Source organism: Rhinoraja longicauda, chromosome 30 (genome assembly GCF_053455715.1).
Source record: "Rhinoraja longicauda isolate Sanriku21f chromosome 30, sRhiLon1.1, whole genome shotgun sequence".
Lineage (NCBI taxonomy): Eukaryota > Metazoa > Chordata > Chondrichthyes > Rajiformes > Arhynchobatidae > Rhinoraja > Rhinoraja longicauda.
In genome coordinates this window covers 6300288-6317744 of record NC_135982.1, presented here as the reverse complement: position 1 = coordinate 6317744, position 17457 = coordinate 6300288, and the positions used below count along the sequence as shown (strand labels likewise).

Here is a 17457-nt window from a genome sequence, read left to right as displayed (position 1 = left end):
CTTGAAATTCAGGATCAATTCTCACTCTCTCAAAATAGATCTTCATGTTTATTTGTGGAAGCATTAAAAGTTGTTTGTAGATGACAAACTTTGACAACTGACCATAAACCTATTCTTCAAGGTCTTAGCCACCGAAGGGAACAGTTCCGATTATTTATCCAAACTAATATATGAGGACTTGTACTATGCTTCTCATTTGTCTTAGTCAAACAAATATGATAAATTGTAATTGACCTTTTGCTTGCACTGCAGAAGCATATTTTGTTAAAATAATTTTTGGCAATCGAGTTTGTTTTACAATTGTTTGGCCATTACAATCGATAATGGGCATCACATCTTCAAATCTTTTCAAACTGCTCTACCACCTGTAACTTCTTTTGGCAACTCCTGCTGGAAAATGTTCTGCTATAATGCAATAGTTGCACATCCCAGAAACCTCGCATTATGGAAAATTGTGCTATAAATCAAATGGTCAGAGTGGGCCGAAGGGCCTGTTTCCATGCTGTATCTTTCAAACAATCAGTCATTTCAATGGGGAACAGTTGGTTAGGGATGAGAGAGTTTCAGATTTTCAGTGAGCAATTTTCCTTCAGGAATTAAAAAAAATATTGTAGTATAAGTTTTCGTTTAGTAGATGCAAGTTTATTTTTGTGACTGAAATCTAAAAATACTGATGGCTTATTTTACATCGTCTAATAAAATATCATCGTATCGAGCGATTGCTTGTCAATTTCGATGGCCATCTCTGGTGAAACTGACAGACTGTTCCTCAGAGACAATGGTGTCTGATTACCACAAGGAAGTTACGCGGAAATGATTTTTTTTTTCTCCTGACTTTTTATTCCCCGCAAGACAGCTTTTTTCCTGCTTGTCAATTTCCACAGTGACTTAAGTGGTTATCTAGGTCCCGATTGAAATTGTGCTATTACCAATTCGGCTCACAAGCAAGCCCACACTGACCGTTTGTTTTATAACATGATTTTCCATAACGTGAGGTTTTTGAGAAGTGTGACTATTGCATTATAGCAGAACATGTTAGAGCAGGGGTTGCAAAAACAAAAAGTTACAGGTAGCACAGCAATTTGAAAAGATTTGATGATGATATTTGGCTATTGATTATAATGGCCAAACAATTGAAAAACAAACTCTAATAGCCAAAAGTGATTTTAATATAGGTAGTGTTCCTGATTCATCAGTCGCTTTATATCCAGTTAGCATTACGGGGGCATGCGCTATGGGAGTGCTAGATTTATGAATAATAAGAGTTGAGAGATGTGCAGGAAAGTACAGTTGAGGTATTGGTTAGTCGAGAAGAAAAAAAGCCAAGCACAGCATGAGGTTTCTGGACAAATGGGAGACCCATTCTAACATAAGCATCCAGTGATGGCGAGGGAACCAATATTACTGCTGATTCAGAATCCACACCCCTGCTCCAGACCATTTGACCCTGATGGCAATCGGTTTAAGCTATCACACACTATGTTTGGAATAAGTCACGGCTCGGTCATTTGTATTTAGATCAAGGATTAGCAACCAGGCAGTAAAACGGTGGGAATGATGAATGTTTGCATGCATTCCCTTGGCCCATGTGGGAAGTCAACTTTTTAAAGATACAAGATACAAAGATACACTAAATGGCAGAGAAAAAAAGCTCGACAAAATGTGAAGAAAGGGACAGCAGATGCTGATCTACACAGAAAACAGGCATAGAATGCTGGAGTAACTCAGTGGGGCAGGTAGCATCTCTGGAGAGAAGGAATGGGTGACGTATTCCATTCCTTTTCTCCAGAGATGCTGCCAGTCCTGCTGAGTTACTCCGGCATTTTGTGTCTATCTAAAAGCTCTACAAAGGTCAGTCACATCACTACTTGTGAAAAGCTTCTCCTTTAGATTCAGGCTTTGGGCAAGCTTGCAAATAATTGATAATCAGATAATCAATAACAGTCACGAACATTCCCCAGAATAAATCTAACAGGAAAGGAAAGTTGTCGGATCTCCATAAATTATTTTTGCAGCCATTGAAAATTCTCATGAATCTGCTGCAGTCCCAAAAGACTGTGTTGCTTTGGCCATTGTGTGGGTGTTTGTCACTGCATATTCTAAAACCCCGCTTCTCTGGTTCACACTTTTCTGACGTTTCCATGCTGAAGTAAAATGTTCCAGAATATTGAAAGTTGCACAATTCTTGAGGAGCGGGGATTTTTGGCACCTGTTCACTTGGCCTATCCCCTTCACCCCTCATTTTCTTTTTCCAAAAGATTGCATTTTTAAAAATTTTAATCGGGCACATAGACAGGAACGTGGATAGGATAGGTTTAGAGGGATATTAACAAACGTGGGCAGGTGGGACCAGTGTAAATTGGGGCATGTTGGTCGCCATGGGCAAGTTGGGCTGAAGGGCCTGCTTCCTGACTCCATCACTTTGATTTTGGAGCACAAAACTTGGAGGTGCTGGAAATACAAAAATAAAAATATATATTTCTAGTTCTGATGACCTGAAGCATAGAAAATAGGTGCAGGAGGAGGCCATTTGGCCCTTCGAGCCAGCACCGCCATTCATTGGGATCATAGCTGATCATCAACAATCAGTAATCTGTGCCTGCCTTCTCCCCATATCCCTTGATTCCACTAGCCCCGAGAGCTCTATCTAACTCTCTTTTAAACTCATCCAGTGAATTTGCCTCCACTGCCCTCTGTGGCAGAGAATTCTGCAAATTCACAACTCTCTGGGTGAAAAAGTTTTTTCTCTTCTCAGTTTTAAATGGCCTCCCCTTTATTCTTAGACTGTGGCCCCTGATTCTGGACTCTTCCAAAATTGGGAACATTGTTCCTGCATCTAGCTTGTCCAGTCCTTTTATAATTTTATACTTTCTATAAGATCCCCTCCCTTCCTTCTAAATGCCAGTGAATACAAGCCCAGTCTTTCCAATCTTTCCTCATATGACAGAGCCGCCATCCCGTGATTAACCTCGTGAACCTACGCTGCACTGCCTCAATAGCAAGGATGTCCATTCTCAAAGCGGGAGACCAAAGCTGCACACACTATCCCAGATAGACACAAAATGCTGGAGTAACTCAGCGGGTCAGGCAGCATCTCAGGAGAGAAGGAATGGGTGACGTTTCGGGTCGAGACCCCTCTGTCTGAAGAAGGGTCTCGACCCGAAATGTCACCCATTCCTTCTGCCCTGAGATGCTACCTGACCCGCTGAGATACTCCAGCATTTTGTGTCTACCTTCAATTTAAACCAGCATCTGCAGTTATTTTCCTACATATGTGGTCTCACCAGGGCCCTGTACAAATACAGAAGGACCTCTTTACTCTTCAACTCAAATCCTCTCGTTATGAAGGCCAACATGCCATTAGTTTCAGTGCCTGCGGTTACTGCATGTTTACTTTCAGTGACTGGTGTACAAGGACACCCAGGTCTCATTGCACTTCCCTTTTTCATAATCTGACACCATTGAGATAATAATCTGCCTCCTTGTTCTTGCCACCAAAGTGGATAACCTCACATTTATCCACATTATACTGCATCAACTATGCTCCTCTCTCTGAATGCAGAGTGCTCCCAGCATTCTGTTTTTGGGAGTGATATTATCAGGTTTCAGTGAATGGGGAGATAGAGCATAGAGCAGTCTAACAAAGGAACTGGCCCTGAGGCCCACAAAAGCTGTGCCCAACATGATGCCAAGTTCAACTAATCTCCTGTGTCTGGACATGATCCATATCCCTCTATTCTATGCATATCCAAAATCCTCTTAAACGCCATTATCATATCTGTGTAGGTGTGTGTGTGCGTGTGCGAGTGTGTGTGGGTGCGTGTGTGACGGTTGCGTGCGTGCGTGTGTGTGTGCGTGTGTTTGTGTGTGTGTGTGAAACAAGACGTACTCGGCTCCTTTAAACTTTGCCCCTCTCATCTTAAAGCTATTGCAACTAGTCTTTGATATTAGTACCCTGGGGTAAAAGGTTCTACCCTATCTATGCCATGACCTTTATCAGTCCTGGCAGCATGTTCCAATGCACCCACTGCTCTCTGTGTATAAACAGAACTTGCCCAGCACATCTCCTTTCATCTGTTGTTGTGTTCTTGAAGAGCTTGTGCTCAGTAAGTTCCATTGTACACAGAATCAAAACTAATCGTAGACAATGGATTCTTTCCTTTTATTTTCAGCCTGAAGATCCATCCTTTGCGTCACAGAATCAAGTCTACAATGACATTGGCAAAGAAATGTTGCAGCACTCCTTCGAGGGTTACAATGTGTGCATTTTTGCATACGGGCAGACCGGGTCCGGGAAATCTTATACGATGATGGGAAAACAGGATAAAGACAATGAGGGAATAATCCCACAGGTAACGTTCTCTCACAGTTTGTTGAAAGCTTTATTTTAAAATGGATCCTTCGGTGATATTTTGCCACATTAAATTTTTTTAGTAGTGCATTTCAGGGGGTCGGGCAGCACAGTGACAGACAGCTGGTAGAGCATCTACCTCACAGCGCCAGAGACCCGGGTTCGGTCCTGATCTCTGTCGTCTGTGTGCAGTTTGCATGTTTTCTGTGCGAGTTTCCTCCCAGATTTCACAAACGTTTGGGTTTGTAGGTCAATTGGCCTCTGTAAATTGCCCCTAGTGTGCCCCTAGTGTGCCCCTAGTGTGCCCCTAGTGTGCAGGGAGTGGATGAGAAAGTGGGATAACATAGAACTTGTGTGAACGAGTTATTCACAAAATGCTGGAGTAACTCAGCAGGGCAGGCAGCATCTCAGGAGAGAAGGAATGGGTGATGTTTCGGGTCGAGACCCTTCTTCAGACTGATGTCGGGGGCTGGACAAAGGAAGGATATAGATGGAGACAGGAAGTTAGAGGGAGAACTGGGAAGGGGGAGGGGGGTAGAGAGGGACAGAGGAACTATCTAAAGTTGGAGAAGTCAATGTTCATACCGCTGGGCTGCAAGCTGCCCAAGTGAAATATGAGGTGCTGTTCCTCCAATTTCCGGTGGGCCTCACTATGGCACTGGAGGAGGCCCATTACAGAAAGGTCAGACTGGGAGTGGGAGGGGGAGTTGAAGTGCTCAGCCACTGGGAGATCAGGTTGGTTAAGGCGGACTGAGCGAAGGTGTTGTGCGAAGCGATTGCCGAGCCTGCGTTTGGTTTCGTCGATATGCCACCGGTAGTTGGTGTGGACTCAGTGGGCCGAAGGTCCTGTTTTCATGCTGTATCTTTCAATCAATTCAATCAATATAGCAATAGAAGAAGCAATGTGATAATAAACGGCAAGATTCTCACCGATTGGGTGAATATATTCCTGCTTCGTAAAAAAGCAACTCTGGTGATGTTTCGGGACATGACCAAGGATCAGACATTTTCAGTTAGAAATAGGATTTCCATTAACTACAATCCAATTTTATTTTTTAAATGAGATTTCCCAGCAACCAATATTAATTATCGAAGGAAGATGTCAGTGAATAGTTGGACTGAATGTGGAAATGGCAACACTGTAGAATAGTAATAATAGGTAACATCAATTGTTCTATAGAATCTGTAAAAGTGAGTTGGGCATTCACGTATCCCCCAGGGGGAGTGATTGAGATACCAGACCAGTTTCTACTTCATGGCAAAACCCATCTTGGTAATTAAAGCTGGTCCCATTGGCAGAAGGTTTGAGAGCTAAAACAATTGGATAAGGTCCGGAGAAGAAAAACCTTTAGAATTAAGGGAATTAGGTGGGGAATATTGCTGGAGAAGGCCAACATGTCCTCAGTGGACTGAACATCATCTATCTATTCATTGATCAAATTGGGTCAATAGGTAATTCCATTGGATAGTGTGGCAATTTTTATACTCGAATCAAATGCATCTGGGAGATACTCAATTGGTTGATAATTTTAAGCTTTTGTATCTAATATCAATTAGTTGGCAGGATTATATTGAAGTAAGAAACCAGGAACCGTAGATGCAGGTTTATACAAAACGGCAAAGTTCTGGAGTGACTCAGCAGGTCAGGTAGCATCTCATTAGAACATAGATAGGTGACATTTTGGGTTGGGAAAGTGAAGAAGAATCATGACCTGAAACGTCACCTATCCAAGTCCTCCAGAGATGCTGCCTGACCTGCTGAGTTACTCCAGCACTCTGTGTCCTTTTTATATTGAATTATCACCACTGAACATGGAAGGATATTAATATCCCTCAATGGGAGCAATGCTTCTAGAGGACCATAATATATCTTTGCTGGGATGAGATTTGATGAACATTGATTTTCTGATATCTTAAACTGTAATGTGTTCCTTCTGTCTGTAGCTTTGTGAAGACCTCTTTGAAAAAATGAACGACAACAGCAAATCTGACATGTCCTACTCAGTGGAGGTGAGAGCCAATATCAAAAGCATATCTAATGGAACAGTTGTTGGCTTCCTAGCTCTGAGAACCCGACAGACAATTTCAAGGATATTTTAGGGTGTTTTAGTCATGGCATCATTCAATGTAACAAGATCACTTCTTGCAATGTCTATCAACTCCAGCTGACCTTTTATATAGACAGAACCAAAATGTTAGCATTAGGCTTCAGTTAAATTGTTCAGGTAATTTATTGGATCAGATTAGACAATGGTTTATCCTCTCTGAAGTTCAATGAATTTACAACTCATGTGGTTTTATAATTCAACTGACATTTTGTCACTTCTTAAACATTTTCTCTCTGACATCATTGTTTGCTGATGTGGAACTGACACCACTTTTCTCGCATGTCTGGGGTTTGTTTGTTGGCTGAACTGATTGCATGTGAGTACATTGATAGAGTGGTGTTACACAATTATGTTGCAAAACATCGGTGTTCTTCCACAGAAAGCCGGCTCATTAATTGATTGGACATGGCAATAAGGTCATAAGTACTGACACCAGCCTAAACAGTCACATCAAAACATCAGCTTTTGCTCAGATCTAAAGCTGAGTTCAGGAGAAGATGAAATCACATCAGCTGCAAGTCATAAATAATGATTTTTTTTGTCAGGCCTGAACGGGCTCTACAAAACTAGTCAAGTTCATGTTATACCACTCCTGGTGAGATGGTGGGTTATTTTTAATAAAGTGATGTTGTTTATGGTCTTCAATGTCATCTAGATATCTGTTTTTATTCACAAAAATGCTGGAGTAACTCAGCAGGTCAGGCAGCATCTCGGGGGAGAAGTAATGGGTGACGTTTCGGGTCGAGACCCTTCTTCAGTCTGAAGAAGGGTCTCGACCCGAAACGTCACCCATTCCTTCTCTCCCGAGATGCTGCCTGACCTGCTGAGTTACTCCAGCATTTTGTGAATAAATACCTTCGATTTGTACCAGCATCTGCAGTTATTTTCTTACACATCTAGATATCTGTGGAGGATCAACTCCTGATCAAAGATTGAGAAATGTCTGGACCCTCCAACACTCGAGTCCCCAAGAAAAGTCAACGTGACCTGTCTCAATGACTGCCCAGTAGCTCTAACTTTGACTGATATGAAGTGCTTTGGTAATGGACCACTTCGGTACCAGCCTTTCGGCCAAACTAGACCCCTTGTAATTGCGTAAAGGGAAACCAGGTCTGCAGAGGACGCCATATCCCTTGCATAACGTTCACCCCTGGTTCACCGCGTCAATAAGAACACCTATGTTAGAATGTCATTCATTGACTTTATTTCAGTCTTCAGTACCATAATACAGAATAAACTCATCTCCAAAATTCTCAACTGTGGCCCCGGGGCATCCATGTGGAACTGGCTTCTGGATTTCTTGGCCAGCGGACCTCAGTCGACAGAGTTGGTCATAACATTTCCTCCACCCTGACCCTCTACACTGGTCCTCTACTCAGTGCTGGGTGCTCGGTCCCCGGCTCCACTCTCTGTGCCACTGTGACTGTGTGGCCAAGTGACAACTTGATATTTAAGTTTGTTGATGGCAAACTTGTTGACCAATTCCACAGTGATGAGAGGGCGTATGAGAAAGGGATGGGGAACCTTGTGTCGTGGTGTTAGGACAAGAAAACAGCTTTTAAGAGTTGGTTGCTGAGCGAAGGAAGAGAGGGGGTGACACACAACACATTTCTCATTAACAAAGCTGATATAGATATGGTCGACAGCTTTAAGTTGCTGGTAATATAAATGCCTAGGAACTTAAAGCTCAGGATGCAATGATCACAAAAGTGCATCAGCTCATTTATTTTCTCGGGCATCTGAGAAAGTCAAGGTAAGTTCTTGATTTGTAGTAGTTATCTGTCTCTCCCATCATTTCCATTATGGTGTATTAGTATTGGTTGAATGTAACTTGGCTTTGAACATGTTTGTCTTTTTTGTCAAAGGCAGGCTCTATTCTGCGACTTCAAAGAACCCGAATTTTAAAGTACAATTGTAAATGTGCTTCTCTCTCCTCCACACCCCAATCAAATTGTAAAAAAAAATTCAGCTGGCAAATTATTATTTGGCGTCTACAATTCCTGTAACAGGAAAAGCAGTAGAATGCTCTCAAAAGTCAGAGGCTGGAGATTAATTGTACATAATTTGTGATATCCAAGGAAGATTTAGTGGACCGTAAAGAGCAGCACTTTTAAGATAGCTAAGTGCTAACTTGCGTATACATGAGATTGCGATCTTAGCTGATGCAATAGGGCATCCCAAAGACCATTTTCATCTTCTCTGAAACATAATCCTGTCAATCTCCTGCTACCGTTAATCCCGTCTGATATTAATTGATGACTTGTGCAGGATGAATACATAAAATGGGTGAAGTTACTTCTCTCCCACCCCCTCCCCTTGAACAAGTACAGATGATACTAAGCTGGGGGGGGGTAGTGTGAATTGTGAGGAAGATGCAATAAGGCTGCAGGGTGACTTGGACAGGTTGTGTGAGTGGGCGGATACATGGCAGATGCAGTTTAATGTAGATAAGTGTGAGGTTATTCACTTTGGAAGTAAGAATAGAAAGGCAGATTATTATCTGAATGGTGTCAAGTTAGGAGGAGGGGGAGTTCAACGAGATCTGGGTGTCCTAGTGCATCAGTCAATCCTAGTGAGGGAAGGCGATCAACCTGAAGTCGTTGTGCACGTGGGCACGAATGACGTCGGGCGGAAGAGGAAGGAGGTGCTACAGCGGGAGTTTAGAGAGTTGGGAAAAGCGCTGAGAAGTAGGACGTCGAAGGTGGTTATCTCTGGACTGCTACCGGTACCTCGTGCTGGTGAGGCCAGGAACAGAGAGATAGAGGGTATGAATTTATGGCTGAGGGGCTGGTGCAGAGAGCAGGGATTTAGATTTCTGGACCACTGGGATCTCTTCTGGGCTAGGGGTGACTTGTACAAAAGGGACGGGTTGCATCTTAACAGCAGGGGGACAAACATTCTGGCAGGCAGGTTTGCTAGTGTGACACCTGTGGCTTTAAACTAAGTAGTGGGGGGGAGGGGTTAACAAATTGTGAATATGAAGATGAGGTCAAAGGGAATACAGGAGATATTGCAAAAGACTCTCGGAAGAATGGGAACAGAAGTTCTAGAGCGGAAAAGAAATTAAGGGCAGGGCCAATTGTGAACGATGTGAGAGAGGAGGTAAATACAGAAGTTAAAGTGTTGTACTTAAATGCGCGTAGTATAAAAAATAAAGTGGATGAGCTTGAGGCTCAGTTAGTCATGGGCAAGTATGATGTTGTAGGGATCACTGAGACATGGTTACAAGAGGACCAGGGCTGGGAACTGAATATTCAGGGGTACACAACGTATAGAAAAGACAGACAGGTGGGCAGAGGGGGTGGGGTTGCTCTGATGGTAAGGAATGATATTCATTCCCTTGCAAGGGGTGACATAGAATCAGGAGATGTTGAATCAGTATGGATAGAAATGAGAAATTGTAAGGGTAAAAAGACCCTAATGGGAGTTATCAATAGGCCCCCAAACAGTAGCCTCGACATAGGGTGCAAGTTGAATCAGGAGATAAAATTGGCGTGTCAAAAATGTAATGCTACGGTGGTTATGGGAGATTTCAACATGCAGGTAGACTGGGAAAATCAGGTTGGAAATGGACCCCAGGAAAGAGAGTTTGTAGAGTGCCTTCGAGATGGATTCTTAGAACAGCTTGTACTGGAGCCTACCAGGGAGAAGGCAATTCTGGATTTAGTGTTGTGTAATGATCCTGATCTGATAAGGGGACTAGAGGTAAAAGAGCCATTAGGAGGCAGTGATCACAACATGATAAGTTTTACTCTGCAAATGGAAAGGCAGAAGGGAAAATCGGAAGTGTCGGTATTACAGTATAGCAAAGGGGATTACAGAGGCATGAGGCAGGAGCTGGCCAAAATTGATTGGAAGGAGGCCCTAGCAGGGAAGACGGTAGAACAGCAATGGCAGGTATTCCTGGGAATAATGCAGAGGTTGCAGGATCAATTTATTCCAAAGAGGTGGAAAGACTCTAAGGGGAGTAAGAGACACCTGTGGCTGACGAGGGAAGTCAGGGACAGCATAAAAATTAAGGAGAGGAAGTATAACATAGCAAAGAAGAGTGGGAAGACAGAGGATTGGGACTCTTTTAAAGAGCAACAAAAGTTAACTAAAAAGGCAATACGGGGAGAAAAGATGAGGTACGAGGGTAAACTAGCCAATAATATAAAGGAGGATAGCAAAAGTTTTTTTAGGTACGTGAAGAGGAAAAAAATAGTCAAGGCAAATGTGGGTCCCTTGAAGACAGAAGCAGGGGAATTTATTATGGGGAACAAAGAAATGGCAGACGAGTTAAACCGTTACTTTGGATCTGTCTTCACTGAGGAAGATACACACAATCTCCCAAATGTTCTAGGGGCCGGAGAACCTAGGGTGATGGAGGAACTGAAGGAAATCCACATTAGGCAGGAAATGGTTTTGGGTAGACTGATGGGACTGAAGGCTGATAAATCCCCAGGGCCTGATGGTCTGCATCCCAGAGTACTTAAGGAGGTGGCTCTAGAAATAGTGGAAGCATTGGAGATCATTTTTCAATGTTCTATAGATTCAGGATCAGTTCCTGTGGATTGGAGGATAGCAAATGTTATCCCACTTTTTAAGAAAGGAGGGAGAGAGAAAACGGGTAATTATAAACCAGTTAGTCTGACATCAGTGGTGGGGAAGATGCTGGAGTCAATTATAAAAGACGAAATTGCTGAGCATTTGGATAGCAGTAACGGGATCATTCCGAGTCAGCATGGATTTACGAAGGGGAAATCATGCTTGACAAATCTACTGGAATTTTTTGAGGATGTAACTAGGAAAATTGACAAGGGAGAGTCAGTGGATGTGGTGTACCTCGACTTTCAGAAAGCCTTCGACAAGGTCCCACATAGGAGATTAGTGGGCAAAATTAGGGCACATGGTATTGGGGGTAGGGTACTGACATGGATAGAAAATTGGTTGACAGACAGAAAGCAAAGAGTGGGGATAAATGGGTCCCTTTCGGAATGGCAGGCAGTGACCAGTGGGGTACCGCAAGGTTCGGTGCTGGGACCCCAGCTATTTACGATATACATTAATGACTTAGACGAAGGGATTAAAAGTACCATTAGCAAATTTGCAGATGATACTAAGTTGGGGGGTAGTGTGAATTGTGAGGAAGATGCAATAAGGCTGCAGGGTGACTTGGACAGGTTGTGTGAGTGGGCGGATACATGGCAGATGCAGTTTAATGTAGGTAAGTGTGAGGTTATTCACTTTGGAAGTAAGAATAGAAAGGCAGATTATTATCTGAATGGTGTCAAGTTAGGAGGAGGGGGAGTTCAACGAGATCTGGGTGTCCTAGTGCATCAGTCAATGAAAGGAAGCATGCAGGTTCAGCAGGCAGTGAAGAAAGCCAATGGAATGTTGGCCTTCGTAACAAGAGGAGTTGAGTATAGGAGCAAAGAGGTCCTTCTACAGTTGTACCGGGCCCTGGTGAGACCGCACCTGGAGTACTGTGTGCAGTTTTGGTCTCCAAATTTGAGGAAGGATATTCTTGCTATGGAGGGCGTGCAGCGTAGGTTCACTAGGTTAATTCCCGGAATGGCGGGACTGTCGTATGTTGAAAGGCTGGAGCGATTGGGCTTGTATACACTGGAATTTAGAAGGATGAGGGGGGATCTTATTGAAACATATAAGATAATTAGGGGATTGGACACATTAGAGGCAGATAACATGTTCCCAATGTTGGGGGAGTCCAGAACAAGGGGCCACAGTTTGAGAATAAGGGGTAGGCCATTTAGAACGGAGATGAGGAAGAACTTTTTCAGTCAGAGGGTGGTGAAGGTGTGGAATTCTCTGCCTCAGAAGGCAGTGGAGGCCAGTTCGTTGGATGCTTTCAAGAGAGAGCTGGATAGAGCTCTTAAGGATAGCGGAGTGAGGGGGTATGGGGAGAAGGCAGGAACGGGGTACTGATTGAGAGTGATCAGCCATGATCGCATTGAATGGCGGTGCTGGCTCGAAGGGCTGAATGGCCTACTCCTGCACCTATTGTCTATTGTCTATTGTCTATTGTCAATGAAAGGAAGCATGCAGGTACAGCAGGCAGTGAAGAAAGCCAATGGAACAAGAGGAGTTGAGTATAGGAGCAAAGAGGTCCTTCTACAGTTGTACCGGGCCCTGGTGAGACCGCACCTGGAGTACTGTGTGCAGTTTTGGTCTCCAAATTTGAGGAAGGATATTCTTGCTATTGAGGGCGTGCAGCGTAGGTTCACTAGGTTAATTCCCGGAATGGCGGGACTGTCGTATGTTGAAAGGCTGGAGCGATTGGGCTTGTATACACTGGAATTTAGAAGGATGAGGGGGGATCTTATTGAAACATATAAGATAATTAGGGGATTGGACACATTAGAGGCAGGAAACATGTTCCCAATGTTGGGGGAGTCCAGAACAAGGGGCCACAGTTTACAATAAGGGGTAGGCCATTTAGAACAGAGATGAGGAAGAACTTTTTCAGTCAGAGAGTGGTGAAGGTGTGGTATTCTCTGCCTCAGAAGGCAGTGGAGGCCAGTTCGTTGGATGCTTTCAAGAGAGAGCTGGATAGAGCTCTTAAGGATAGCGGAGTGAGGGGGTATGGGGAGAAGGCAGGAACGGGGTACTGATTGAGAGTGATCAGCCATGATCGCATTGAATGGCGGTGCTGGCTCGAAGGGCTGAATGGCCTACTCCTGCGCCTATTGTCTATTGTCTATTAAAACTGATTTATTTAAGATTCTTTTGTTAGTGTTTAGGCCTTTGTAAAAAATTCTTCCGGGCTTTATTTGCTGAACCGGAGCCATGTATTCAAATCCCATCAGAGTTGCTGGGAACTTAAATGCTGTTAATTAAATGAATCTGAAATAAAAAGCTTGCATCAAGAATGATGGCTGTGAAACTTCCTGAATGCGGTTAAATCCCCAACTGATTTATTAACATCCTCTGGGGAAGGAAGTACTACGTCCTTGATTTGAACAATGGTAAATTCTTAACTGCCTTCTAAAATATCCTAACCAGCCACTCTATTGCACCACTGATCACAGCTCAAGACTACCACCATCTCAGGGCATTTGGCAATGGGCATTAAGCCTTGCCAAAGTGCGCACCCAGGTGAAAAGACAACTTTGTATTTTAACCTTAGTCCACGCCTAAATCTTGAAGTACCAATCATTTTTGTTCTTCAGTCCAATCCAGTATTTGTTTTACTTGCAGGTGAGTTACATGGAAATTTATTGCGAGAGGGTTCGGGATCTGTTGAATCCCAAGACCAAAGGAAACCTGCGGGTTCGAGAGCATCCATTGTTGGGTCCTTACGTTGAAGATCTTTCCAAACTGGCTGTTACGTCCTACACAGATATTGCCGATCTCATGGACGCCGGGAACAAAGCCAGGTAAGGCCACAAGTGCCTGAGTCAGGTTTGTCCAATTGTTGTTCAGAAATGCAGCGTGGAAACAGGCCTTTCAGCCCACTGAGTCCGCACCGACCAACGAGTTCTATCCTACACACTAGGGACAATTGACAAAAGCCAATTAACCTACAAACCAGCACATCTTTGGAATGTGGGAGGAAACCAGAGCACCCGGAGAAAACTCACGTGGTCAAAGGCAGAACGCAGCACCCATAGTCAGGATGGAACCCGGGTCTCTGGTGCTGTAAGGCAGCAACTCTACCATTATGCTGCCCCGAATATTGTTTAGTAAAGACTGTGTGTTTTTCCCCCCTTAAATATTTCCTCAAAAGTAAAGGTAATAAGTGAGGAGCGATTTTGTATGTCCATGCAACTTTGATGTATGGTCAGAGCCCATCCATCAAAGGTTTGGATTCTTAAACATTAGTTGAAACTCTTAACAAAAACTTTTAACGTTACACTGAGAACGGTTGCAGCATTTCCTTCTTTAGTGTTTTGGCATCTTGTTCCGACCACCTTAAGGAAGTGTCACTAGTGTGGTGAATTAGAAGGGCCACCAAGTAAACAGAAATCCAGCCAACAGAGTGGGATATGGTTTTAGGAAAACATAACGTGCTGGATTAACGCGGCAGTCCAGGCAGCGTCTGTGGAGGGAATGGATAGGTGATGTTTCGGGTCAGTCTTTGGGTCACTGATTTGTCAGTTTTTAGTTTAGTTTAGAGATACAGCATGAACACATGCCCTTCCATCACCAAGTCCACACTGACCATCACCCGATCACATTAGTTCCATGTTATCCCACTTTCTCAACCACACCCTACACACTAGGAGCAATTTGCAGCAACCAATTAATCTACAAACCCACTCGTCTTTGGATGTGGGGGGAAAACCCATGCAGTCACAGGGAGAAAGTGCAAACCTTTTGTTCATCATTTATGGAATTTGGGTCGAGCTGGGAAGGCCGACGTTGTTCACCTGTCACCATTTAAAGAGATGGTGTTGTTCTGGCACTATAAACATTGGCGTTTGTCTCGTAACCTGCTTCATTTTCTGGGCAGCGGAGAACCCCAGCAGGGTTAAAGAGTTGCTACAAATATCCCTCTTGTATCTTGAGGCGGTGTTGGGGAGTGGATTTAACTCCAAATCCCACTTGATGCATGCACACTGCGTTATTTTGTGTAAATGTGTTAATGTGATAATTTGTTCTACCTGGGTCATGTAGATTAGGCATAGTTTAGTTTAGAAATACAGCGCGGAAACGGGCTCTTTCGGCCTACCGGGTCCGCGCCGACCAGCGATCCCCGTACATTAACACTATCCTATACCTGCTTGGAACAATTTTTACATTTACCAAGCCAATTAACCTACATACCTGTACGTCTTTGGAGTGTGGGAGGAGACCGAAGATCTCTGAGAAAACCCATGGGGAGAATGTACAAACTCTGTACAGACAGCACCCGTAGTCGGGATCGAACCTGGGTCTCCGGTGCTGCAAGCGCTGTAAGGCAGCGACTCTACCACTGCGCCCATAGCTTTAAGGTGAAAGTGAGAGTGTTTAAGGGAGATGTATGAAGCACATTTTTGTACACAGTGTGAGGTGCCTGGAACTCGATGCCAGGGAAAGTGGTGGTAGCAATGTTCTAGACAGACACATGAACAGACAGGGAACGGAGGGATATAGAACATGCACAGGCAGTGTGAATTAGCATCATGATTGGCACAGATGTGGGGCAAAGAGCCTGTTCCTGTGCAGCATTGTTCTACTTCTATGTTAGGCTTCCTTGAGTACCTGAATTGTTACCCTATGATCAATGGGCATGAAAGACTCTAGGATGCAAGGAAATTTGATGGAAAGGAAATGGTTAGGAATTACTAGGAGGAGCAGAGAAGAGTCCTAAATGTATTTATCAGAGATAAATAAACCAACGGTTGAATTCTATTAAGTTCATACAAGAAATAATTTCCCTTCCTTTGAGTTTGGACCTTAAGGAGAAGTGTTAGGGTATTAGTTTGGGCGTGTATTTTAACAGCTGTAACATTAATCCCGTTTTTATTATTCCAGAACTGTGGCAGCAACAAACATGAACGAGACCAGCAGCAGATCCCACGCCGTCTTCACCATAGTTTTTACACAGAAGAGGCACGATGTGGAAACCGACCTTTGTACAGAAAAGGTACAACTTGGAGAAGAGAACCTTCGTTAAATTTTCCTACTCAGTCCTTTGCTGCTTGATAGCGATTCCACTTCTTGCATTAATGGATTTTCCATTTACTCGTGTCCTTTCCAGTTCCTTTTGAGTCCTTGTTCTTACCCATGAGCTCAACAAGAGTACACTAGTATTTCCCATGTAGATACATGGTCTTTCCTCTTTCTGTGGAATTGTAGACCAGTTCACTTTCTGTGCTATATAACCCTGCAACCCTAGTGTCAAAGTCCCGTGAAAAATGAAATCAGCCTTTGACCCTATCCAAAGCATCATAGAAATATGCAGGAGTAGGCCATTCGGCCCCTTGAGCCAGCACCGTCATTCAATATGATCATGGATGATCAGCCAAGTGCATTATGAATGGCGGTCGGTGCTGGCTCGAGGGGCTGAATAGGTACTCCTGCAGCTATTTTCTATGTTTTTAAGATGCTTTGGATAGGATCAAAGGCTGATTTCATTTTTCACGGGACTTGACTCTAGGGTTGTCAATAGCAAGAATATCCTTCCTCAAATTTGGAGACCAAAACTGCACACAGTACTCCAGGTTCAGTCTAACTAGGGCTCTGTACAACTGCAGAAGAACCTCTTTGCTCCTATACTCAACTCCTCTTGTTATGAAGGCCAACATTCCATTGGCTTTCTTCACTGCCTGCTGTACCTGCACGCTTTCTTTCAGTGACTGATGCACGAGGACACCCAGATCTCGATGTACGTCCCCTTTTCCTAACTTGACACCATTCAGATAATAATCTGCCTTCCTATTCTTACCACCAAAGTGGATAACCTCACACTTATCCAGATTAAACTGCATCTGCCATGCATCCGTCCACTTACACAACCAGTCCAAGTCACCCTGCAACCTCATAGCATCTTCCTCACAGTTCACACTGCCACCCAGCTTTGTATCATCTGCAAATTTGCTAATGGTACTTTTAATTCCTTCATCCAAGTCATTGATGTATATTGTAAATAGCTGGGGTCCCAGCACCGAGCCTTGCGGTACCCCACTAGTCACTGCCTGCCATTCTGAAAGGGACCCATTTATCCCCACTCTTTGCTTTCTGTCTGTCAACCAATTTTCTATCCATGTCAGTACCCTACCTTTTGTGTCCATCTTCAGTGTAAACCAGCATCTGCAGTTCCTTCCAACACATGCTAAGAATTATATTCTGTTCATTTCTCAATGATTTTTATTTCCTCCTCTTCCCCCTCTCCTTCTCCAACCCATTGGAAGAACAGTTCCTCACCATGGGTCCTCATGTTGTTAGAAGGTGATTTTATTTTGTATAGACGAAGCCAGATTTTAGTTCAACATGAAAGACTGATGTTCGTAATGCGCCATTAATGATCTGAAGCAGTTGAATTTGTTTAATGACCAGTTAGACTTGGATAAGCAC

General features: G+C 43.7%; 1 protein-coding gene across 14 annotated transcripts in view; it reads left to right on the top strand.

The window, feature by feature from the left end:
• Positions 1 to 17457, top strand: part of kif1b (kinesin family member 1B) — a 271960-nt gene that overhangs the window by 92159 nt on the left and 162344 nt on the right. For all 14 annotated transcript variants that reach the window (XM_078425318.1, XM_078425314.1, XM_078425310.1 and 11 more), the window contains exons 4-7: positions 4173 to 4352; positions 6296 to 6361; positions 13657 to 13835; positions 15916 to 16027. In XM_078425318.1, coding sequence (XP_078281444.1) covers positions 4173 to 4352; positions 6296 to 6361; positions 13657 to 13835; positions 15916 to 16027 — 537 coding nt within the window. The remainder of the gene's footprint in view (positions 1 to 4172; positions 4353 to 6295; positions 6362 to 13656; positions 13836 to 15915; positions 16028 to 17457) is intronic.